The sequence below is a fragment of the Triturus cristatus genome, chromosome 4_2 (assembly GCF_964204655.1).
Source record: "Triturus cristatus chromosome 4_2, aTriCri1.1, whole genome shotgun sequence".
NCBI lineage: Eukaryota > Metazoa > Chordata > Amphibia > Caudata > Salamandridae > Triturus > Triturus cristatus.
In genome coordinates this window covers 50,480,090-50,506,185 of record NC_140586.1, presented here as the reverse complement: position 1 = coordinate 50,506,185, position 26,096 = coordinate 50,480,090, and the positions used below count along the sequence as shown (strand labels likewise).

Genomic DNA, 26,096 nt, shown 5'->3' with positions numbered 1-26,096 from the left:
CAAATATACTTGAAGTTGGATCAAGACCCCATAGCAGATCTCAAAGCTACTCTAGTAAGTATTTTAGAGCACGCTTTAGAAATGGGATGGATAAATGAAGCTACCAAACAATTTCTTACAGTAGAATATCCTCGGAAACCCACCTTGTATATGCTACCGAAGATCCATAAAAATGTATTCAATCCACCCATGCGACCTATAGTAACGGGATGCGGTACCATTTTTGAGCCTCTGGGTCATTACATAGACTTTTTCTTACAACCTTTGGTCCAAGAATGGCACTCATATGTAAAAGACACAAAGGATTTTTTACTAAAACTACAGAAGGTAACATCCATTGAAGATATCATTTTTTGTACAATAGATATCAAATCCTTGTACACTTCAATACCACACACAGCTGGCATGGAGGCGGTAGAATGGGCCCTACTGCGCCAATCCTCACTCAGAGCAGACAAAGTTTTCATTCTTGAACTTTTACACTTCTGTTTACATCACAGTTATTTCTACTGGAAAGATAATTTCTATTTGCAACAACAAGGAACATCTATGGGCTTTGCCGGGGCTCCAGCATATGCCAATACCTTTATGGCGAAATTTGAATCAGATTACATATACAATGACATTGGATGGACTGAAAACTCACTGCTATATTGCAGGTTTATCGACGATATACTCATACTTTGGACCAACACTCAGGAATTGTTGGAAGAAAAAATTAAAAACCTCAATCAAATAGATGAACACATTCAGTTCACTCATCTAATTAACCCAACCAAAATCTCCTATCTTGATGTGATCCTTACAAAAGAAGATGGACAGATAAAAACTGAAGTATTCAAGAAAGAAACAGATGTTAACAGTGCGCTTCATTTCCAAAGCTTTCATCCCAACAGCTTAAAACAGAATTTACCATTGTCCCAATTTTTGCGGATTAAAAGGATATGCTCAACATCAGAAGACACTGAGAAAAATCTCTTACAACAACAACAGATGTACCTTGAAAGGGGATATCCCATAGAAGTGATAGAAACAGCGAAACAACGTGCATCCAAACACAACAGAGTCAGCCTACTACAAATTCAACCACGCAAACAGAAAACTCGACAAGTATTTGTTTCTTAGTATTCTACAGTATCTGGCAAAGTGAAAAAGATCATTACAAAAAGATGGGAAATGTTACAAAATGAGCCGGATTTTAACAACATCTTCAAAGATCCACCCATGTTTGCGTATAAACAATCTAAAAACATCAAAGAAATCATCAACACTCCGACCAAACCAGGACACATCAACTACAAAGGAATGAGTAAATGTCATAACTGTGTTCAATGCAACAATGTCATAATTGGCAATACATTAAACCACCCACTAACAGGAGAAACCATTCATCTTTACCATACCTCTGACTGCAACTCTAGCAGACTCATTTACTACATTAAGTGTCCATGTGGAAAATTATACGTCGGTAAAACCGAACGAAAAATCAAAGTGCGCATATCAGAGCACAAAAGCACAATCAGGACACTGAACAAAAATAGTAGCTTAGCTACACATTGGAACGAGGAGAAGCACAGCATTGCCCAACTTAAATTCTCTGTGCTAGAAAGAGTGGAACAACGTCCAGACACAGATCTCACCAGAAGTCTCTTACAAAGGGAGACTTATTGGATCAAACGTCTCGATACCTTGATAGACAAGGGTATCAATGATAAAATAGATTATGTCTGTTACCTATGAAGTACAAGTTGTCAAAGTCGTTATTAGGATGGCACTGCATGATCATAGTACGTTACTACCCATTCAGTTGGGGTAACACAGTCATGACCAGAGAACACACCCTTTTTTTACACACATAAACACCTCCCGGATGTCTAAACCTACGTTTCAAGGGCCTCTATCAGACCTCATCTGGACCCTATTTTTCATAATTTTTCATCAGTTTCCCTAACTTCATCTTTATAGATCTTGAATCCTTTAGTAGCACCTTTATTCCTCAGTATTCCATTTTTCGTACTCTAATATTCCCTTCTAAGATGGCGGCTCCTTGCTCACCGTTAAGACAGGGTTTTTCATTCAGAATCTCATTTCATCCATATTCACCTTTTTAAGATGGCGGTTCCCTTTTCACCGTCACCCATCGTCTATTTTTAGTTTAGCTGTTGTATCGCGAGAGTTACCCACTCTCGTCTTTATACGCTGTATACGTTGGTACCTTGAGCACGAAGCTTTACGGCAGGATTTTCCGCCCTCCCGTTTCGCCATCTATTTGCACAGCGATCGTAACTTAGCCATTCAGTGATACTGGTAAGATGTGACTCGTAATCGCTTTTGAAAGTTCGATATATGTACATTCGAGACGATACTAAAATCGGCTCTACTAATTTTTCCAGAATGCATCTTCATTTTTGAATCTACTACCACATCGCTAAGAAGAAGGTACAGGTTCCAGTTATTTTTTTCCCCTTTTTTCCCCGCTTTCACTTTCACACAACTTTATTCAGTCACTCACGGTGTTGGTCACCCCTGGTCATCATTTATCACCAAAACTCTGTTTGTTTACCAACAATGTTTTTATATCGTTATTTGCAAAATGACGCTCCAACATCATTGTTAAATTGATTGACAAATGTATTGTTTATTTATTACTAGAATCTAAGCCCCTGAAGAAGAGCCCCTAGGCTCGAAATGCATTGGGCATTTAACAAAGCAAAGTTATTATAAAATTTGGATTTGCATGAAGAAAATGATGGACATCCAATGAATAAATTGCGATGAACTAATGACAAAGTATTGTTTTATTCTTTAACGTTACACCAAAAGTGGAAGAGAGAGTTTTTCTAAACAAGAAAAGGTTTGTTTACATACAAGAAAGTTATTTTGAACATTATCAAGGTTTTCACCTGCGAGCAACTGTGCGTAGAGACAAGGGCCCCATAGGCCCCACGTTTGGAGTATTGTACATTTGGCATCCATGACTGTTGCATGCCCCTCTACAGCACGCTTATTGCAAAAATAGAAAAACAAGATAAACATTGATCTTTCAAATTAATCAATCACAGCGAGTGCCTCAACCCCCAATATTGTTGTTAGAATAGGGGGCGTACCCACCCCAGGGAAGGGACCCATTGGTTCCTGCCCTTTACCTACATGTAACGCCCCTAAATTTAATATTTAGGGGCACCCTGAACCTTCCTTCCTCAGATCCAGCAACCACAAGAAAAGAAGAAGAAGAAGAAGGACGAGAAGCCGTGCAGAGCTAACAAGAGGACGACGCCCACTGACTTGGCCCCAGCCCTACAGGCCTGTCTACCCTCGAACCTGCTCCTGCAAAATCCCGGCGTGTCCAGCGGCCAGCAACCTCAACAACCCCGGAGGACCTGCCTGCATTCACTTTCCAAGCTGCTTTTCCCGTGAACACCGGACGTGTTTGAACTGCAGCTTCTGGTGCAAGCCAGAAACCGCGAGTCCAGCACACTCTGCACCCGCCGAACCCGGCCTGTGTTTGAGTGAACAAACACCACGAGGAGGTCCCCCCGGCGATCCTGACCCGAGATCCAGCCACCCCTGACTTGCCTCAAGCCTCCAGACTACGCCTGCAGCCTCAATCCAGGAGACCGCCCCTACCGCGACCAGAGCGTGTAAGAAAATCCGACGTCCAAAGGCACCCCTGTCCCCTGTACCTGTCTCCCCACGGCCTTGTGTGCCCAACCCAGTGGTGCCTAACCATCCCTCTACATCTAAACCTACCCCTCAAAGTGGTGGTCACTCCTGGAAGATCTTCGTCCCCGAGCCTGCAGTGTTTCTTTGTCCCGGAGAATCTCCATTGAATTCAACAGGGCTCCCGACCTCAAATCTGCACCCTGCACCCGGCTGCCCTAGCGCCGCTGAGGGTGACCCTTTGGTGCTAACTTGGTCCCCAATATGCCCTGAGCTTAACCGTAGGAGCTTTGCTCCCACAACCCTGTGGCCTGCTTGCCAGCAGCCACCAACCGGAGTCCCCCTATAGGATAACATTGGGCCTCAACACTCTGCAGCCGGCTGCCCGAGCGCCGCTGAAGGTGCAACAACAGTGCATCACTGACCCTGGGAGACTCCTGAGTCTAACCCCAGAACCCTAACTCAAAAGACTGATTACTTACCTTGAAACCGGTTAACTCATTTTTCCTCATAGGATAACATAGACACTTTTTCTCTCAAAAAGTGTCGACTTTTGAAAACTGCAAATATTCCTTAAAAATCAGCCGATTAACCATAACGCATTTACTCAACTGTTTTCAGGAAATGTCCCAGTGCTGAATCCAGAATCCAGCACTGAGTAAGCAAAAAGTAACGATAACCTAACTTACCTGCTAAGTGAAGTTCCTTCCATAGGATAACATTGGTGATTCTATGTGAAAAAGTTCTTAAGTGTCAACTTTTGAAATACAATAGTATTCCTTAAAAATCATACCTTTCACCTAAACGCATTTACTCACCTGTTTTCAGGAAATGTCCCAGGGCTGAATCTAGGATCCAGTCCTGTAGTTAGAAAGGTAATCTGAAAAGTAATTACCTGCATTTTACTTAAAAAGCCCATTCAATTGAATGTACTATACCTGCAATGTGTTGCAAACTGCTTTCTTAAACCTGTAATCAAAACCAGTACCAGTTATACTGCAATTCTGAACTGTGTTCAAACAAGTCAATTACTACTGCAAAGTATTTATATGCTTACCTGTACCAGGCTTGCTTGGTTCTAGAAATAAAACAACAGTATATTTTTCTATACAAAACAATTGTCCCAGAGTTCAGTTCTTGAGTGTGTGAGACCAATTGCTGACTGAGTGTGTACATCAAATGCTTTACACTGTCCTCTGATACTGCTCGACCGAGCTACCACTTTAGAGTGTAAGGTTCTATCTAACTTTAACCTCTGCCAAAACCTCTGGAGACTCTTGGACTCTATACACACTGTTGTACCTCACTTTGGTGCAGTATATATAGAGCCAGTTTCTTACAGTTTGGAACTGTTCTTTCGGAGCAGTCGGAAATGGTTCGAATGGTTATTTTGGAACTGTCAAAAGAGGTCGAACACGTTTTTTTGATCTGACAAAGGAGGTTGGAATTGTTCTTCTGAAACTGTCAGATGAGGTTGGAACAGGACTTTTGGAGGTGACATAGAAGGTTGGAATAGGCTGTTCAGAACTGTCAGAGGAAGTTGGAGCGAATCTCTTGGAGCTGTCAGATGAGGTTAAAAGGTGACTTTTTGAGCCGTCTGAGGAGTTTGGAACTGGTCTTTTGGAACTGACAGAGAAGGTAGAAATGGGTCTTTTGGAACTGATAGAAGAGGTTGTGGCGTTTTTTGGAACTGATATGGGATTTTGGAACTGTCAGAGGATACTTGAATGAGTCTTTTGGAACTGTCAAAGAAGGTTGGAATTGACGGAGGAGGTTGGGATGGATCATTTGGAACTGTCAAAGGAGGTTGGAATTGACTGGGGAGGTTGAGACTGACCATTTGGAACTGTCAGAGGCGTTAACTGTCAGAGGAGACTTGAATGAGTCTTTTGGAACTGTCAAAGGAGGTTGGAAATTACAAAGGAGGTTGGGAAGCCCGTTTGGAACTGTCAGAGGAGTTTGGAACCAGTTTTAGGAATGGTTCTTTTGGAACTGTCAGAGGAGGTTGGAATGATCTTATTGAGGTGACATTGAAGGCTGGAACAGGTCTTTCAGAACAATCAGAAATGGTTGGAACGGGTCTTATGGGATTGTCAGAGGAGTTTGGAACTGATCTTTTGGAACTGTCAGAATAGGTTGGAAAGGGTCTTGGGGAACTATCAGAGGAGTCTGGAACTGTTCTTCTGTAACTGTCATAAGAGATTGGGCAGGGTGTTTGGGAACTGTCAGAGTAGTTTGGGACTGTTCTTTTGGAGCTGTCGGAAATTATTTGAATGGATATTTGGAACTGTCAAAGGATGTTGAACAAGTTGTTTTGATCTGACAAAGGAGGTTGGAATGGTTCTTCTGGGATTGTCAGATGAGGTTGGAACAGGCCTTTTGACCTTTTGGAGGTGACATAGAAGGTTGGAGTAGGTAGTTCAGAACTGTCAGAGGAAGTTGGAACAAATCTCTTGGACCTGTCAGATGAGGTTAAAAGGTGTGTTTTGGAGCTGTCAGAGGAGGTTGGAATGGGTCTTTTGAAACTGTCGCAGGAGGTTAAAATGGGTTCTTTGGGCCTATCAGGGGTGGTTAGAACTGACAGAGGAAGTTGGAATGCATCGTTTGGAACTAACAGGGGAGGAGGGAATGGGTGTTTTGGAAATGTCAGAGGAAGTTTGAACTGTTCTTATGGAACTGTCAACGGAGTTTGGAACTGATAGAATAGATGTGAATGGGTGCTCTCTGGCTCTGGGTGGAAATGTCCCGAAGCCCAAAACTTCATGAATGCATTGGGGTAGTACGCTGCCTGTGAAAAACAGGAGAGGGTCCCTCAATGAATCGTATAAGAAGAGGGAAGCAAGGAATACAAGAACAATAACAACAGAGAACCTCTACTTAACATTGAATTATAATTCGGGTAATACCTCCATAGTCAAAAAGAACTTTGTCCCACATGATTGTATTAATTGTTCATCTATTTATTTATCACAAAGCTTTTTGTTTTCTTTTTTTATATCTGAACAAGTGCGCAGGCCTAGCCTATATCACACTTCATGACACTGTATTTGCAAAAGATTGATATCTCTTCTTTAAAAAGTATTTTATTTGTTTTTTCTTTAGGCTTTATTAGATGTGGTTCAAATGTTATCTTTATAAAAGAAAAGGAAAGCAGATATCTGATATGTAGCACTGTATACGACAGACTCAACGTTCAGTGATGTATTAACACTATGTTTCAGTTTACGTTGATATACTTATATATAATTGGCTGCAGTCATGAAAGGGTGTAATCGGTAGACACAACCCGCCCCTCGAATGGAGATGACAGCATTTACAGGTGATAGATGCTAATGATACTTTATAATTGTACAATTAGTTTTGCACCATGGGTACACAATATATCAGGAATAGTGTGTAAGTAATATACTGCTTTGTGTCCACAGTGGCAAAAATGGATAATATTGATATTGGTGCAATGTGTACTGTCACTTGAAATTTATGTAAACATATAGAAAAAATGTAATAAAGATATATATATATAAAAAAAATGTACAAAGTCTGAACAATATATTAAATGAGCCCCAAAGGAGAAAAACAGAATGGATATAATGTCTCGTATGTGCACTCTAACAAGGACATACACACAGCCAACCAGTCATACCTCACCGACAATCATACTACAAAACATAGTTTAACATATCAAAGCATGTTATGATTCATTTCATAAATATATACAATAAAAACAAGGGAAGGAAAAAAGCGCCGACGCATGTTTCGGAGTGGAATTAGAGACCCACAATTCCTTCGTCAGGGCGCAGAAACATCAGTCATTCATGGGGAGATCAATATTATTCCAGACCCATCCAAATAGATTTTCTACCATCTATATAGCAGTAATTAGGGACTTTAAAAACAATAGTATCAGAAAGTGAACAAGACACAGTTCCACACAGGAAAGTGGTTTAAAGGTCCAATCGGTATCGTTTCTTTTCTTCAAAGTGTGATAACCTAATATGAAGGAAATCCCTCACTGTAGTATTCTTCAAAGGTAGAGCTACTGTGGATCTGTATTTATTCCAAAGTAAAGAAAATATGGTAGCAGCATGGGAGTGCTGGGCAGCTAGTCTGATTGGTCCATTAACTGAATATCGGATCACTGAATTGGTAAAGACTGTAAAATGTAGCCTGCGTATAGCGGAAATTTAAGACATATTCGATGTGGTCCCGCACCACAAAAATAAAATTGCAGATCAAGATGAGAAAACATCGCTCGGTATCTTAAATGATGGAGGTTATGTCCCGCCCGTTAGACTGCTAGTAAACCAAAGTGTTTTCTCATCTTGATCTGCAATTTTATTTTTGTGGAGCGGGACCACATCGAATATGGCTTAAATTTCCACTATACGCGGGCTACATTTTACAGTCTTTACCAATTCAGTGATCTGATATTCATACATTGTAAAATAAAAGTTACTGAATTGCTCCTCAACATTTCTTTGCTTACCAAGTGGTAAGCACTCTAACATGGAATATGTTGCAGAGCCAAAGTAACTAAAAGTGTTATCCAGACTACTCTCTACACCAATTATGCTGATCACTTGGTAGACAAGGGTGTTTTCAGACTTTAGTTTTTTTTTATTATGTCCACTACAGCAGTCATGCTTTCCTGAAAAAATCTAAGAATGCAATACAGTGTACTTTTTTTTCAAATCACTAGCAATATGCAGCGGCGTCACTAGGGTTGGTGTCACCCAGTGTGGTAACTCATGGTGTCACCCCAGGACAGGGTGCCACGCTCCCAAGAACAAGGGGGGGGGCGTCTGTGGGGCGGGGAGGGGGCATGTTCATCAGATCTGCTGTCACTCTGTACTGTGTCTGCGGGGTGCCTCGTGTCCTACCATGAATTCGTGGCACAGACCTTACACCTTCCCTCCTTGGGGACCCCATTTACTGTACTAGTGGTGCCGCCCTTTTATCTCTCTCCACCAGTATTTTCTCAGCTCCCCCCCTACCCCCATGGCCCCCGGTTACTCCACATACTCCGAAAGCACACAGTGCAGATGCTGGCACTGTGCATACTGTGATGAACCGATCTTCTGCAGGCATCCCAAACACAAGGGGAGACAAAAAGAAAGTGCTCCCTTTCCTTCTCAAAGGTATATTTTACGATAAAAACACACCTGGGTATATGGATCCTTGGTATCCGCAAAAATATAATAGTTACAGCACGTAAAACATAATGAGTAATTGTGATAATAAGGTTGGAGCTGCGCATCTGCCTCAGTTGTAGAGTCAATAATCAATACGCGTTTACGGATCTATGAATGGGGAGGGGTGCCCCCCACCTGCGTGTAATGCGAAAGCCCGGTGCGCTCTGGACACCCTGTGCCCCATACCTCCGCACTCCCCTACGGTGTCCCCCCATGTGATGGTGTCACCCGGTCGTAAACAGAAAAATAAATCACTCGGCAGGAAGCATAAAGAATTGACTTGTGCTACTATATTTCATTGTGGACAGCATATAAGTGAAACAGCCCTGTGCCCTACAAACGAAAAGGGTGGGGCTGGGGATCTCCTCCTCAAAGCACTTCGTCAGGGAGTGGAGAGGTGGGAGGGGGTGGGGTGGCAGCCCAGCTGTAATCTTGCTCGGGTTCGAACAACAGCCATTGCTTTAAATGTGCACTTTTAATTGAAGACTACCCGGCACTTCTCCGAAACAAGTGGGCACTGCTATTTTTCGATTTCAAGCATTGACAACAGACACGCCTCGGCTGCAGCAGCCTCCAATTAATGCCCCCACCCGGCCCCACCGCCATAACTAAAAGCTGTGCCACAGAAAGAATGGGCCGGGCACACCCGGAGAGGATGTGAGAGTGAACAAGGAAAGGGCCGGGCACACCATCAGGTGTTGAACTGAGAGGTGTGTGTGTGCTACTGACTCCAGGGGTCAGATGGAGTACAGCTTCAAACATAAGAGTGAAACTAAGACAGGTTTTAGATTTTTTTGCATCTTTTATACAGCGCGAACTCGACCCGAAGGTATTGGAGCTCTGTACATGATAGGCAATAGTAGGCCACTCACCTGCTGAGTTGCAGACAGGGGGGGGGGGGGGGACTACCTCGGTGACGGTCGGCCTTGCTGCCTTGGAATAAAATTAAATTATAGTGGCGCTGTGGCGACGGCGACCTGAGACCTCCTCACCTCCTCGTCCCTCGTGATGCAAGTCACGCGCACTTGGGGGGGGCCAATGCGCATGCAGGATTCGGATTCCACCCGTAACAACATCGCCGACTGCACCCCTCTAGTGACGACGTGACGTCACTGCCGAGGCGCGCAGACGCGGCGGAGGAGGAGACAGTGCGCGCTGCACACAGGCACCTCCTGAATAGAACAAGGTTAGGTTGCGCGCGTCGTCGTTGCGTTTCGGTTTCATTCTGGACTGCTGGTTTGAGTGGTTTCAATAACATTGTGCACGCCGGACGGTTGCAGTGCACCACAGACAGTGACACACCGACCGGACCGGCCCTTTGGTGTCACCCCCCGTGAGGGTGTCACCCAGTGCGGTCCGCACCCCCCGCACTCCCCTAGTGACGCCACTGGCAATATGGGATCAAAGATCCTCATATTTCTTGTCTTTGGCATCATCACTCAGCAAAGGTTCTGTAAATGGTTGCCAAATGGATAATATAGCATTCATGGCCTCTAGGACTGAGAACCACCAGCTAAGGGACACAGCTGTGATTACTCTTTCTTTGATGCCACACAAAGCTCAAAATGAGAAATATTTGCTTTTTAGTTTCCGTGCCTAACAAAACAGTGCACCAGAATGAACTAAAAAGTCAATAGCATTCTTCATTAACTCTGAAGATTGTAAAGATGCTTTCAGCATACCAGCTAACAAGTGGCAAAGATCTCTTACAGGGAAGCACATCAGCTCAGGTATCGATTTTGACAAGTCATCACACAACTTTTTCATATACGTAGCTGAATCACTGCAAATACAAACAAAATCACTCCAATCTTTGTAGAACTTGGTAAGAACTTTTTGCAGCAGCATTCCAAATGACACTGCGTTCCATGTTTTCCAAAGGTCTGGGGTCATGTTTCACCAGTATGCCAGATACTTTGTGACTGCACTCTTTTCACATATACCAGTCACTATACCTTGCATTGAATGTTTAAAGCCTAGGGTGTTTGGCAATTCACTTACTATCAATATTGACTCACTAGAAAAGGGGGCTGATATATCAAGGGTTTTTACCCATTCTCTGTGGGTAAATGTGATGGTACATATTAGGAAAGATATTTATGAAACCTACATATTTCCTATCAGTGAAAGAGTCAAATGTAGCTGAAGAAATCAAATATGATTTTGATATTACCTGATTCGCTACAGTTTATAAAATAAATAAACAACACCTAAAACTTGCTTCTAACCCCTGTATCTTTAGATCAAAGACAACAAAACTGAAAAAAAGGAAGAAGAAACAATATTTTAGTGACATCCCTTAACAACAAAACTTAAGCAGAATAATGTTAGCCCAGTCTTTCTTACTACTACCTTGTATAACAAAGTTACATGCGTATTGGCCCCTCAGAAAAAAATAAAAATGGCTTTCACTCTCCTTTTCCTTTCTTTGAATGGCATTTAGTTTGTGCGTATGCAGGTTTGGTTTTTTTCCAGTGTTTATATGTTTACACTGCTGAGGGCTAGTTCCCTTCCGGTGGGGTTTTATCAGTTATTATAGGTTTAAACCTAAAACCGGACAGCATAAATATATTGTTCAGACTTTGTACCATATTTTGTAAACTCATAAGTATATACATATATATATATATATATATAAAGAAAACAAAAAGCTTTGTGATAAATAAATAGATGAACAATTAATACAATCATGTGGGACAATGTTCTTTTTGACTATGGAGGTATTACCCGAATTATAATTCAATGTTAAGAAGAGGTTCTCTGTTGTTATTGTTCTAGTACGCTGCCTGTTACAGGTACTGACATTGCCGCAGGCCATGTCCTACTTATGTTGGACTGGTGTGAATGGATTGGTTCGGTTTGAAGTTGCCATTGGCCATGTTCTATTTCTGTTGGGCTGGTGTTATTGTGCAAGTTGTGTTTGACATTGCCATAAGCCATGTCTTATCCCTGTTGGACTGTGTGAATGGCTAGGTTGGGTCTGACAGTGCCACAGACCATGTCCTACATATGTTGAACTGGTGTAAATGTGCAGGTTGTGTTTGACATTGGAAAAGGCCATGCCTTGTTCGTGTTGGATTGGTATAAATGTTCTGGTTAGATTTGGCATTGCCTTGTCACATTCCTGTTAAACTCTTGGAAATGCCTTGGGTGGGATAACATTGCCATAGGCCCTACCATATTTCTGTTGGACTGCTGTGAGTGTCCTCTATGTCCCCTGCATTTGGTTGTAGAAATACATGAGTTCTGCTGTACTTGAGTTATGACGCTCAGCTCTTGGCTCTTCATTGCCTAACTTCTTTCTCTTTTCTGACTTCTAGATAACTCTTTGGCCATCCGAGCTGGGGGCTGCTTTCCAGGGTCCGCCACTGTTCTGCTCCTGAGTGGACAGCATGTCAGCCTCTCTGAACTGCGTCTTGGGGACATGGTGCTCTCTGTGGACAGCATGGGACAGGTGGTGCCCACTGAGGTCCTGCTCTTCCTGGACCGGGACTTTTATCGACAGACTTCCTTTGTTGCAGTGGAGATGGACCCTCCCGCACAGAAATTGCTCCTCACCCCCTCGCATCTGGTCTTTGTGGCCAGGGGCATTGCCAACAGCACAGCAGACTTTTCCCCAGTGTATGCCAGTCTGGTGCGGGTGGGGGATTGGGTGCAAACCTACAGCAAGGGCATTGCTCAGCTCCGACCCGCTAGGGTGATCAGAGTGTCCATGGAGGATGATGTGGGGGTCTACGCTCCGCTGACGGCACAGGGAACGCTACTGGTGAACAATGTGCTGGCGTCTTGCTACGCAGTGATCGACAGTCACTCTTGGGCACACTGGGCATTTAGCCCCCTGAGGTTGGTCCATGCACTTACATCGCTGTTGCCTTCCTGGGGGCCAGGAGTAGGACGCACGAGCACTCCCAGTGTAGGGGTGCATTGGTACCCTCAACTGCTCTACAGAGTGGCGCAGGCCATTTTTGAATGGGACCGATCGCACCCCTAAGAATCCCTGGGTGAAAAGCAAAGATCTATGAGAACAGTCTAGGGGTGGCAGAACCCAGGGTGGTTGGTGACCACCGTGCCCAGGAGCAGGCAGAAAGAGCAGAGAGTTGGATAACTGTAACGCTGCCCTCCCTGCACATTCTCACCTGCCGAGTGCCTTGTAGTGTGCAGGACAAAGCCCCAAATTATACCCCTAGGCCAGCGTGAGCACTGAGGGGGCTTGCTGTAGGCTTTTGTGTTACTGACCTTTGCCCTGCACTGGAAGGTCCCTGGACACACTTTTACTGAGACTTGTGTGTAAAAGCAGGTAGTGCCTTGATGGGCCTTTGGTCCCACGTCTGTGTGTTTTAATCAAGCAGCGCTTCTGAGACTCCACGGTTTTCCCAAAACCTCACTCCTTTTGTGTTTTTAAGGAAAGAATAAGTGCCCGTCCTTGGGACAGAGATGGACCCGAGGCTGCAGGTGTTCCATCCAAATGTGGAAGATGGTACCAGTGCCCTGCCTGGCCAGTGAGGGGAGCCCTTACATACTGGACCCTCTGGTAATCAAGTACAGTGAGTGCCACCGTAGAGTCTCTACATTGTTTTGCATGGACACTTTGCACCCCAGACGCTTTGAGACACAACTAGTCTGAGCGCACTTAACCCTTAGCTTAGGCCCTTTGATTCTACTCGACATTGACTCAGGCAGTGGCAGTCTGGTGGCCATGTCCCCTGATGGGACTACCCTTTAAAGCGAGTAAGACTCCCAGAGCTCCCTAACCTGATCAGCTCTGACTTGGAGACTCTGTTAGACTTGGAGATGCTGCTTCCTTGTCCAAATGGCGATGACTCTCAGATCCTCTCTAGTTTGTGGACCTCTGACTCCAGTATCCCCCCACTATGAGAGAGTCTGGCTTAGACACCAACCTAGGGAGAGGGATTCAGCTCTAAACTCTTAGTGGAACCTCTCAGCAGTCCTAGAAACCCATTAGACGTCCTAGGGGTGCAGCTGCTACTTCCCTAGATACTTGTTCTGTCCCTCCAGCTTCTTATGGAGTGAAGATGTAGGGATGTGAAGAAGGTAAAAAGAGAGACGTTGCAATAAAGAGAGTCCCAAAGAGACGTCATCCAAAGGCAGCAAGAGAGATGAGCTGGAATGAACCCCCGAGTACCCAGGGAATACCCACGGATTCACAACCCTGGAAGTTTCCAATGGAAGAAAGACATTTATTAAGGCTCTGCGTGAAAGAGACAGGAAGACAATCATAGAGACATGATAGAAAGAGAGAGGGGAAAAAAGAGATCAAAAGACAAGTGTGACTGCTTCATTGTGCAACCAGTCCTCACAACCCCATGCTCTGAATGGCCACTGACTGCTTCCCATTCGGAACCACCCACAAAGCAGAGACGCTCTACTTTTACCAAGTCTCCAGAGACCACACCCTTTATTTCAGGGGATCCTTGAGTGGAATGATAACGAAGTAAATACAAAGCTGCAGACGTTTAACACTGGTCAGTGATAGATCTGATAATGAATGCCTGGAACTGAAACACACACAAACAAACCATAGGTAATGTGATTTAAAAACGGCACAATTGCAGGCAACCCCAGGGCTATCTTTAATTACCTTAGTTACATAAATAAAACTGGGACTCAGATACAATCTAGCTAGAAAGGGTCTTATGGAATGCCAAGACAACTGTCAGAGAAAAGGGGCAGAATTATCTTTCAAGGTGCAGTGAAGTTGTAGGAAGCACTTTGAAGAACCAGGCACTGAAGGTTCCACCATGTAGCTTGAAGCGTCCGTCTTAGTCAAAGCAATACATAGGTGATCTCTGAGGTGGTTCTGTTGCCACTGATCTAGATCTCATTACTCAATGGGGATGGGGTGGCTGAGGGCTCTTCTCCGAGCCCCCATCACCACCACCCCCTTGTGATTCAAATCTAGATTCCCCCAGATTACTCTCTTCATTGGCTGAACCATTGCTAGGACTGAGGTGCGGATTTCTGCGCTGGGGTTAATTGCCTTCTCTATCGTTTTTGCCTTTGTGGAACAGCTTCTGGATGCCCGGCAGGTAGACTTGACTCCAAAGAAGAAGAGGAGAGCAAATGAGTGAAACAGACGTGCAATCAATAAACCAGCCAAAGATTTTAATGTTTCAGCTAAAAGCAATATTATATATAAATGTTATAATCTCAAACATGCAAAATGCCAATAAAAATACCCATACATAAGACTTATCCAATGCTCATAAGAACCAGTAAAGAATAGAATTAACAATACAGACCTTTAGCTAGCAGGGACAAGAGATGGGAAAAGCATTGTTAGTTAGTTCTCAGATCAAAAATCAAAGTACTATTAATCATTTCTTACGGAATTGGTAATTTGAACATTTAAAAAGAGGCCTGAGAATCTTCCAGGCTGAGGAAATGATGGCTGTGATCTTAACAAAGATGTTCAGAATATCAGTTCCATAGCGCCGTACCACTGTTTCTTTCGGTAATGGTGTTTAGTCCATAGTCCCTTATCAGGGGACCAAAATTTGCTTCTGCAGAACAACAGATTTAGAACAGAAGAAGATAAAGTGAACCATTGTTTCTGGGCCTCCCAATTAACAATTACATAAACCACTATCTATGTTATGGGAAGCCCTAGTTGCAGTGAAAGATAATAGAGGCAATGGTCTGAATTTTAAGTATGGCGACTATGTCGCTACTTGCACAATTGCACCACGTAGGGTACAATGCTTATTTTAGTTTTTGGATCCAGATAAGTTTTCAGCAAGAAACCCTCACTAGCAATTGTCTAGTAGGTTGTCATCTGTCAATAGTTAGTGTTTATCACTGCAATACCTGTTGCACTTAACTTGTTAGGGTTGTCCTATCGTTCGCTGCAGCCTATTACTTGTAAAGTGTATCTCAGAAGTTAGATCCGCTGGTTTTTCCCCAAATAATCCAACGGAGTAACTTCATGGAGAGCTTTTGAATGAACTTCAGCATGGGGTTTTAGCTGAATCATTGATCATAATATCCTTGCAAACCTCCATCACTGCTTATACGGGTTTAACCTGGATTCCAGCCTTTAGGACTTAAGCGGTGTATTGTGGCCCAGAAGCAGCATTTTCCTCCGGAGATAGATTTAGATTTTCTGTAACTCAGGCATCCTTTCATAGTCCCAGATTTGTGGACTGTATATCAATGCTGCATTTTCCCTTATCTTGAAAACTTTAGGACAGCTTTACTGAGTCCCCTTTTACATTCCTCTTAGAGAGTTTGGTTTTGCTCGTGCTGATTGCCAACTTCTTTTTCTCAGAATATGAGCACAAACTCTTGATAGCTTGCTGCATAGCTAGCTCGGCTCAGGGTAAAAAGAACTCCATCTGTCAGCATATAAAAACACAGAGATCAACCTACCCTGCCATGTAGAATGAAAGCACTGTCACAGCCACCGTGAGCTGCATGTTACGGCCAGGCAAGCTTGCCTTTAATTAGACCCCGCCTCCTGCCCCCAACCAATCAGTGTTTAGTACAATGGCTCAGAGAAAAGGAGCAGCCGCGATAGGGAAACAAAGAGACAGGCGGTGCTGGACCGGATAGAGACTGCAGCAGAGGCAAGCAGAAAGGAGACTAAAAGACCAACGTGATTGAAACTTAGGAGAGGAAGAGACAGTTAAATTATGAGTACCAGAGGCAGACTGGGAGGGACACACCGACGTCCTGTGAGAGAAAGAGACTGGCAGGTCAAATAAGGCAGCGGCAGTCGTAGTATGTGGACTGAGACATACTAATTTAAGGGGGGGGGGGGGCAGTGGCATACAGATTGAGGTTGGGAGTAACAACAAGCAGCTGGCCAGGTAGTTCTAGTGCCAACACGAGGGCAGAGACGGTTTAGAAGAGGCACACCATCAGAGACGTTTTAAGGCATAAGGAAAGTGAGCCCTGGCCCAAGGGGGCCCCAGACTTTTTCCCTCCCCCCCCCCCCCCACCCACCATAGAGCGAGTTCTGTTCTGAAGAGGGTCTTGCCCTGACGACCTTGAATAATTCTTAAACAGATTGTTTTAAATACTGTTTTCCTTTATTTATTTTTACTGTGGGTGATGTGTGAGTCGATTACAGACATTTTGCAGAGAAATATTCTTTATGATTCATGCAACATCCATAAAAAAAAGTTTATTTTAGATTGAAACAGGAACCTCGCACATGAGAAATGTGAGGGTGTCACAGATATTTTTGCAGTAATGTTAGTGAGCTGCTGCTGTGTTACAATATTGAAAACACACATCACTATCCCTGAATATTGGATATAAATACATTTAGAATGTCGATGAGTGTGCCTGTGCACTGTCAGTGATCTGGCATGAAAGAGCTGGAACTGGATCATAAATTAAAAGCTGTCCAAAACAGGGGCCTCCAAAGTATGTTTGGCCCAGGGCCCCCAAAATCCTTAAGATGTCCCTGACACCATTTAAGAAGGGCATAGACGGTTTAAGGGGAAATAATGTCTCAAAGTCAATTAGGGGGGCATAGAGAGAACTCAGGAAGGGTTGAGACTAACAAGGACATGTAGAGACAGTGAAAGACAAGTAAGGATAGGCATATCAGGAGTGACAGACAGATCCGGTAGGGGAGAGGCAGATCTAATGTGCCAGAGACCAGTCAGGAGGATTATTTCACTCAAATCATTTGTTTAAGATTTTTGAAATATTTCATTTAGAAATGTCTGCTCATTTAAAATGACCTCACGAGCAAACAGCAAATTGCTATTGGCTGAGGAAAACTTGCAGGGTAAAAATATGATCTTTCTATTGCCCGAGAAGGGCAATGAGAACAGAAAAACTTTGTTTATGTAAGTGGAGTTGAACCAGTCAGATAGAAAAGCTATGTTTCTATTGGCTTATATAGTTTTCGAGATACAAACACTGTATTACCCCCTCGTCCTTCCCACCTCGCAGTCATTACTTATTCAGTGTCTATAGCACTCACTCTAGGCACCCCAATGCTCAGAAAGAGAAACTTTAAAATCGACACCCCTGTACTTCACCAGATGCCACTGATCTGAATGTCCCATGAAGGTTTAAAGAGAGAATGCAAACCACCGTGGTGACATGGTGGGTAGTCTTATTCAGAACTACTGGTAGGCTACAAGGGATGCCTCTGTTTCCTGCTAGGGTCACTTGGGTGGGAGAATATGAGCCTCAGCGCTGTCGCCTCAGGGATGGAACACCATTGCCTGAGCACCGCCTGTAGGGGTGCGTCTCAGGCGGCCATGTTTTCAGTCTGATGGATTTCAATGGGGCTGGACTCCGAGAACCTCAGGTGACTCCATCATGGAATGAAACAAGTTGGGCCATTACCCAGAAAGCTTGGCTATTGTAAGTTGGGAGTTGGCCAGATCCTACGCATCTGGGGGCATGAAGGTGTCCAGATTTTAAAAAAGTATGGGTGGAAGAGGTACCATTTTACATTAAATGGCGCAAAGAGAAGCATAGTGCTTCACACGCTTAAGTAGCAATAATGCTTGGACAGTATGTATAAATACAGCACAAAGCGACAAACTTCTTCTCTTGTGGAAGCATTGGAGGCATCTGGGAACCATTGCAGATGGATTGCCTCCTCCTCACCACATATACTTGATATTTTAGATGTAGACTTAAAAGATGCTGGCAGACAGTCTTGTGGAAATTCTTTGGGATAAGGAGCTCTTTCAGGTTTTCAGAAATTGGACTTGGATTTCGGACTCCCTCTTTCAGCCTCCGCTTCCAAGAATGACTCACGACAGAAAGGAAGAAGTCCTTTGAATCATTCTGAACTCACTGAGTGACTTCATCCTGCCATAGTGTGAATACCACAGAGGACGAGAGGGCATTTGATTCCCAGGGAATGGGTTGGGAGTGGGAGGGTCATAAACTACCAGTGTAATATCATTGATTTGTCAGGCTTACTGAAACTCCTGTCACTAGTAGGATCTAATTTCTACAGCCCTGTGGGTCTGTTGCTTTCATGTTCCCCAAGTACAGGGCTATGAAGAATCTTATAGTGAAGGGAAATGGCATAAATTTCCCAGTTTCTGCCCAGAACGTATTCCATTAATAATATGGACTCCCTTCAGTCAGCACGTGTGGCCGTCATGCATGTAAGCCGAGTGGTCAACTTTCCTGGACATGGAAGAAGCTGCTCTGAATGCCTCCCCCCATGAATTAAAGAGTGGATCAGGCTTCACTCAGGAGCTCTGCTGTTAGATCACAACTATGCAGCAAGTTTCTTCGTGAAAGACTTTCAGACGTTTGCCTCAGGCCTTTAGGTGAGGAAGGACTATGCTGATCTCTATAGTAAAACTGCGGATCAGCTGCAGTTTTTGGCAGTGTCACTGGCAGCTGGTGTTCCTACGGCTGCAGATGTGATATAGAATCTTTAATGTGGAGGAGATGCAAACAGCAGCAGTTAGGATTTTGCCCTTTCTTGTCGAGGTTGTTTGGGCCCAACTGCAGGACACAATTAGTTTATGGAGAGGAAACATGCCCTTTTACTAAGCCACCCAAATCTTATTCTTCTTTTCATAGGTAGTGTAGCACATGCATTGCTTTCATCCTTCCCTATTATATAAATGGTGAACATTTCCTGTTTCAGAAGACACCCGACTGGGAAGGCCCTTCTAAACCTTCCTCTGGGCCACCTGCCTCATGACACGGGCAGAGTTTGTGACTATGTATATGATACATTTGGTTTACCAGGTGTTGAGGAGTGGTAGAATTTTTGCTGCCACACTGGGACACCGCTCAATCCAGACCCTTCCAGTTTGAAGATTGTGTGAAGGGGCTACACAACAGACTTGTCTTTTAGATCTTTCATTGGTCTTTAGATTCATGCCAAATAGAGGCCTCTAGGGGCTGTTGGGTGTTCAGGATCAAGAAGAATGGGCCAGGATTCCTGGGGAGGAACAGGGCTTACAGGTCTAGTTGTCTGGTCAGAATCTCCATTAAGGTAACACTAGACAGCTGACAAATGAATCCACCACAAAAGGGTACCTCATGTCTACTAAAGGCCTCAAAAATGGCCCTGTTGCTAGTGAAGGGGGAGCATAGTGTAATGTTTTAGGGGCTCAAACTATTCTTGCATTGAAGCTGCTACTCTAGGATCCTCTTTGACCAGAAAAAAGGCCTTTGTGGATTCAGTATGTTCATCTTCCTGAAGGGAGCAAATCTCTTCATGGACACCAATTATTTTAAGATGTACACCCTTCAGAGGATCATCCTCCGGATATCCATGTGGAATTCCTGGCCTCCCTGTGCCCCAGGGCACCTATCTCCATGTTCTGAGGCATCAGTGGAGGTTTTTGAGGTTTCTATCCTGCCTCTCCCCTTCCTGCTCGAGTTCTTCCCCATTGCACTTGTATGATCACTAAGATTCTGGAGCCTGTGGTGAAACTGTTCCAGGATCCTAGCCATGCAGTTCACCTGCATTGAAATCACTCGTTCATTCCCGCGGCTTCACTGACTCATATATCTAGGCAGGTGGACACTGTCTATCAGACCTTAATAAATCTGAGGTTCCTCATCAATTGCCAGGACCCGGACTTTTCTTAGTGCAAGGATCCGCTCCTTACTAGAGCCTGACTCCAGACCACTATTCTTTGTTGGTGGCATGCGTAGAGAATCAGAGGACTCATCTGGAGCATCTGATGTTCCTACTTAGGCCCCATTGAGAGCGTGGCGTTAAGTCCAGGGATGCTGGTTAAACTTGGGATTTTGCACCACGACCTGTTAGCACAATACTGAGCCTTGTGTAGTTAGCAAATGTACACGTGGTACCTTGTTTGAGACTCTATGTGGGACCCTTATGAGATGTATACTGGTGGAGTGAAACCTCAAAAATCACCTCTTCCATCAGCAGATTTCGGTGGAAGTAGAGATCAGGTAATTGATGTAGAGAACTCTAGTTGTGGCCGCTTGTACCAGGATCCCCTTGTTAGTTCCACCCATGCTGAGCCGGCCTTTGCTAAGATAGAGCCCTGGGCGTAGAGAAATTTGGAGCCCTTACTGATGATAGTGAATTAAATGAGGCAGCTGGGGATCCCTTTTGTGGTCACTGGTCAGTCCCTGGATGAGAAGAGGCTGGCGTGGGTGTAGAATACAAACATCCCCAGACCTCCTCCAGCCCAAATAAGGCACCGATAGCTTAGCTGCCTCACGCAGATGATTTTTTTGTTGATGTGTGCCAGCAGGGGTCAAAGGGTGAAGGGAGTGCAAGGACGGGGGCTAAAGGGGTGTTAGAAGCATCGTATGATAACGAAGGACTAAAACCACTTTACACTGGCAAATCAGACAGAAACTAACAGGCAGGGACAAGGACAAAGCTGGAGCAAGACCAGCAGGTTACTGCTGTTGGCATAATCTTAATGCACACAGCTCAATGCTCCCCTCCGAAAATTTGTGCCGTGGGCCTGGGCTCAGCCCGCCCAAGCTAAAAGCCGGCCCTGCAGCCTTGACTACACCAGGCTTGAACTGCAAGGAGTTGTCCATGTTGCTCTTGGCCTCTGCTACAGTTCTCCCAGGGCAGCCGGTAGTAGAAGACAGGATGACAACAAAGGCTTCTATGAGCTGGCTGTGTGCAAGAGCTCTCTGTTTCCAGAGGTAGCCTTGTAGGCAGGGCTGTGGTTGGAGGAGCACCTGCTATCATTGTTTCCAATCCACCATAGAGGGATGGACAGTGCGGAGGAGGGCCGATAGAGCAGTGTTTTTCTTTTATTCAAAATATTCAGATTCTTTTGTCTACCGGGGGGGGGGGGGGGGGGGGTGTTCAGAGAATGTCTCAGAAGATTGGGGCTCTGGCGATAGACATTTTTACTTTCATAAAATATGTTTTTCTAGGCTTTTTGCCCCCTGGTTGTCATCAGTAGTTGATTGAGCAGCATTTGCCCTTCTTTGCCCATGGCTCCCAAGTGTCCTTTAGGCATCCCTCCATAATCTCCGGCCTCCGGCCCACCACCGTAATGAGGAGTCCATAGTTCTAGCAGTGGTACCACTCCACTGGCAGATGGCAGTGTATGAGGGCCGGGCCTTCCACTCATGGCTTCAGTTCACTGCCCCTGGAAGTATATGTCCAGTTCTTTGGTGGGTAGAAAGAGATGCCTACTTGCTTTCAGACCCATTCTAGGAGGGGCATATGTGAGGTTCACATGGCAGTGTGTCAGTGGCTTCTTGTCAGATATTTGCAGAGCAGCAACTTGGTCGTCGTCTTCTACTTTTGTCATTCATTATCTTTTGGAGGTGAAAGACACAAGGAAAGTCTTATGGAACCTGGGGCAAGAGTCTTGTCTGCTGTAACAGGCGTGGGTGGTGGATAATTAATGCTCACTTACTGCCCTTAACATGAGTGATGCGTGAAAAAACACAGCACTGCTTTGTGCAAGGCCAAAAAATAGCACAGAAAGCTGATCACCGCTGCTGTTTGTAGTATTTTGCATTAGCAAAAACCAGCATAAACCTTCAGTACATTTGGGCTAATGTGTCAATAGATTGAAAGTCAGGTTCTGATTGGCTGGCCGACAGTAAACTCTGGACATTAACCAATCAGTGTGCAGCATAGACTATCCAATGTCTGTTCAACTGAAGAACTTCAAGCTAAGGCCCAACATGAACGGATTGTCCAGGCAAGCACCTGAAGTACAGGGAGGGTACTTTCGAGGAATGCCTCAGGCCTTTCGTTATTGGAGTGAGGTGTCATGCGTTTGGGAGTGCCAAACGGCTTTGTCACAGTGAGAAGTATAAATGCTCACAAGGACACTTTGAAGATGGCCCAGTCATAAAAGAGAATGTTAAGCTGTTGTGCTAGGAGGATTATTTACAGAACTGGACCATGCCATCTCTTAAAATTCACCCCAAAATTAGCCAAAATTCACACTTGACTATCTTGAAACCAGCAGTATAGGCACCTGACAAGAGGAATGAGAATCTGTTTTAGCCTCTCTGGGTGGAAGGATTTGTCAGGCCTAGATGACGTATCTGAGAAACAATCTGGTCTGCTAGATCTGCATAAGGTCTGCGTTTACAACATTTACTCTTCATTTTATGGCTCATTCTCTGTTCCCGATCTCCATTTTTTTGATTATGAGGTACAATGCTGTGGTGTCATGCTGATGCCTTAACCTCTAGCTACCCTGGGTTTTAGCCTCCTGCTCTAAGGCTTTCTGGGATAAGGGCAGGATGGCTTCTACCCAACAGTGCATGTCTGCCTTCCTTACCCCCAAGAAGCCAATCTGACTGAACTGCACTGGTTTTGGAATCCTCGTGGGGACAAAATACTTCAAATTCACTTTTTATTTGTTGGGATCCAGTCATAGTATTGATAGCCACCCTGTCTAGTTTCTCATAAAATTCCTAATAATCTATTATTTCTGTTTCCTGTGCTGTCTCATAAAGCCAAGCAAGCTGTAATGCAGCAGGCATGCACAACCTCATCGACATGGCAGCCATTTTACCTATTCCTGATGCAGAATGGAGGGTTAGTAAGCTATGCTGCAATTAACAGGCTACGCAAGCTGTGACACAATGAAAAAGCTGCACAAATATCTGCGTAGCGCACATGCAATCCACCTGCGACATAACAAACAAGCGAGTACCCAGCCACGACCCAAGCTGCCGCACAGTGATCAACCTACTCTTGTGCAGGGGGCTTGCTGCACTTCCTTAAAGCAGCCAGGATGTTAAGCAAGCAGTATGCATGCTGAAAGTCTTAATTTAGTGTTAATGCTTCACCTTTGCTAAAAATTATATCTACAACATGGCGGATATACTAACCAAGCCCAGCACAGTGGGCATTCTAAGCCTACTTTGCCTTTGATGTTATTAGTCAGTTATCAAACAGTGAGCCATGGCTGTTGGCAGTGTTAGACTGGCCTAGAAGAAAATGGGAGATTTCCCAATGCCTACAGAGCCTCTGAAAGGACTGGTGGAGTGTTTTTCACCAGACTAGGTCGGCACGGCCCTGTGGGCCTTGACTCTGACCCAGCCAAACAGGCCTTTTAGAGGCACCAGCTTGCTAGACAAGTTCATTTTCCTTCATAGGTCCAGTAACAGGAACATTTTAACTGTTTTAATCCTCAACCGTCAATTCTTCAAAAAGTACAGAGCCAGAGTAGGCACTGCATCCTTCCCTTCAGCCAGTGGTTTGCATGTGTTTTTCATGGTTTTCTACTGCTTGGATGGGCTGTTCTTGAAAGCCTTGGCATTTCGTGGATGGTTACATTGTCCTATTTAGGTTGTGGTGGTGAAGCACAAGTAATCATGTTGCTACAAAGGAGCAAATGTGTGTGTTTTTTATGTTTTACTTTGCTGGCACAACAACATTTAAATGGCTGGATTTTGTTTTTTGCTTTGTTTTGGAAATGCTTTTGGTTTGAATGCCCTAGCCTATTATAAAGATGAAGTATTTTTCACTAATAATAATAATAGTAATAAAGTACATTTATAAAGCGCAACAAGTACCTCTAACAGAGGTGTCCGGGTGCTAACGCAGACAAGCAGGCAGGCATAAAACTATAGAGAGTAGCTCTGGTTGAATAACCAGGTCTTCAGCGCTTTCCTGAACTCAGATTCCAATTGAATTAGGCGAAGCTTGACTGGAAGAGAGTTCCATAATCTACTGATAACCACTGTGAAGGATCTGCCCCAGTACGTGCCTTTGCATATTGAGGTATGCAGAGCAGGTTCTGGGAGTTCGATCTTAGCGAGCATTGTTGAAGATAAGGATGAATACATTACCTACTGTAGCTGGGATAGTCGCCTCTCAGAGCCCTGAAAGCTATCATCAGCGATTTGAATTCAATACGTTTGGCTACAGGTAGTTTAATGTGCGGAGAGATATGAAGTCTAAAAGGTACTCTTTTGATAAATCTCGCAGCCTCATTTTGCACCATCTGCAATCTCTTGATCATATGTGCAGGCAGCCCCAAGTAAAGACTATTTGCATAGTCCAGCCTCAAAGTTACTAAAGCGTAAACAATGGACCTGCGGCAGCTCATCAGCAGTATGTGTAGAAATGTTCTCATGCTTCTTAATATCCCGAAACAAGAGGCTGCCATGTGATGTATTCGCTTGTTCTACATTACTGTCAGTAACATGGGTTTGCTGCTTTTGTTGAAAAAAGAAAAGGTGTGCCTCCCCATAGGCTTTCTTAACCCCTTCTGTGCCACGCCCTTTACCCCTCCTGTGCCGGGCGTTTCATTAGTGGGCGGGTTTCATGACGAGATAGTCTCGTCATGGGCACAGCGCGACCGTGCTCCATGACGAGACTATCTCGTCATGGGCACAGAAGAGGTTAAAGATGCAACGAAAATCCTGGCCCTTTGTCAAAAGTTTGTACTAAGGAATATTTTGGTGTGTTAACCTTTAAAGGTCACCAGTTACAATGCAAAGTTAATCTTCTGACTCCTTTTCCTAACACTAAACTGTTAAACCGTATTGTACAGCTTCATCCTGCGGATGCAGTATGTTCAGCAAATGAGCCCAACTCCCAGTGTCTATGTTGTTGTTAAATATGTTGCCTCATCGTGGGATTTTCTTTCAGGGACAGTTCTGGGCAATGCACACAGTCACCCAGCTATTACCAAACACACTCATAACAAAAAGCCAGACCTTTAGGCTTTGCCAGTGCTTATTAGGACCTTTTTCCCCTGGTTGTCTAGAAAATCTCCATGCCCACTGCTTCACAGCAGGCTTTGTGTTTTGGAAAAGTGCTCATACAATCAGACGTTGTGTTAACCGGACCATGTTTTTTTGGGGAAATACGGTGAAATATAGTGCAGGATTGTTAGGGGATTATAAGAAATGCTAAGCTGCACATGCATGCAAAGCTCATTTGTAAGATTTAAAGTCTGACCGGCTGCTCGGAAAGAATATATTTTTTAGATATAAGCTGCGAGGTGCAAATCTTTCCTGTTCTAACCCCTTCCTCCCCAGACAAAATTATGTAGAGTTTATTTTTCTATTTTTAAATTGAAATAAATTCCTTGGGTGAGCTTTGTTTGGACTTACAAATTTTGTGTTTTTGTGAGATTTGCCTGCTCTGTATTGTAACAATGTCTATTACCTAAAAGCACTTCGTGTTTTAATAAACAGCATTGCACAGTGATTGAGTGTTGGTTGAATCGCACATGCACATGGAAGAGAGTTATTACAGAACAGCCCAACGAATCTCTTGATGTTACCCCATGTCACGAAGCTTACAAACACGGCATCATGCCAACAGGTTCCCCTAAAAAACTAAAAACACAT

At 44.2% G+C, this 26,096-nt stretch overlaps 1 protein-coding gene across 1 annotated transcript in view; it reads left to right on the top strand.

The window, feature by feature from the left end:
• The window catches only part of DHH (desert hedgehog signaling molecule), a 107,137-nt gene extending 88,443 nt beyond the window's left edge, over nt 1–18,694 (top strand). The window contains exon 3 of the mRNA XM_085600425.1: nt 12,173–18,694. Within this exon, the coding sequence (XP_085456551.1) occupies nt 12,173–12,843 (671 nt within the window). The 3' untranslated portion in view covers nt 12,844–18,694. The remainder of the gene's footprint in view (nt 1–12,172) is intronic.
• Nucleotides 18,695–26,096: the final 7,402 nt, after the last annotated feature.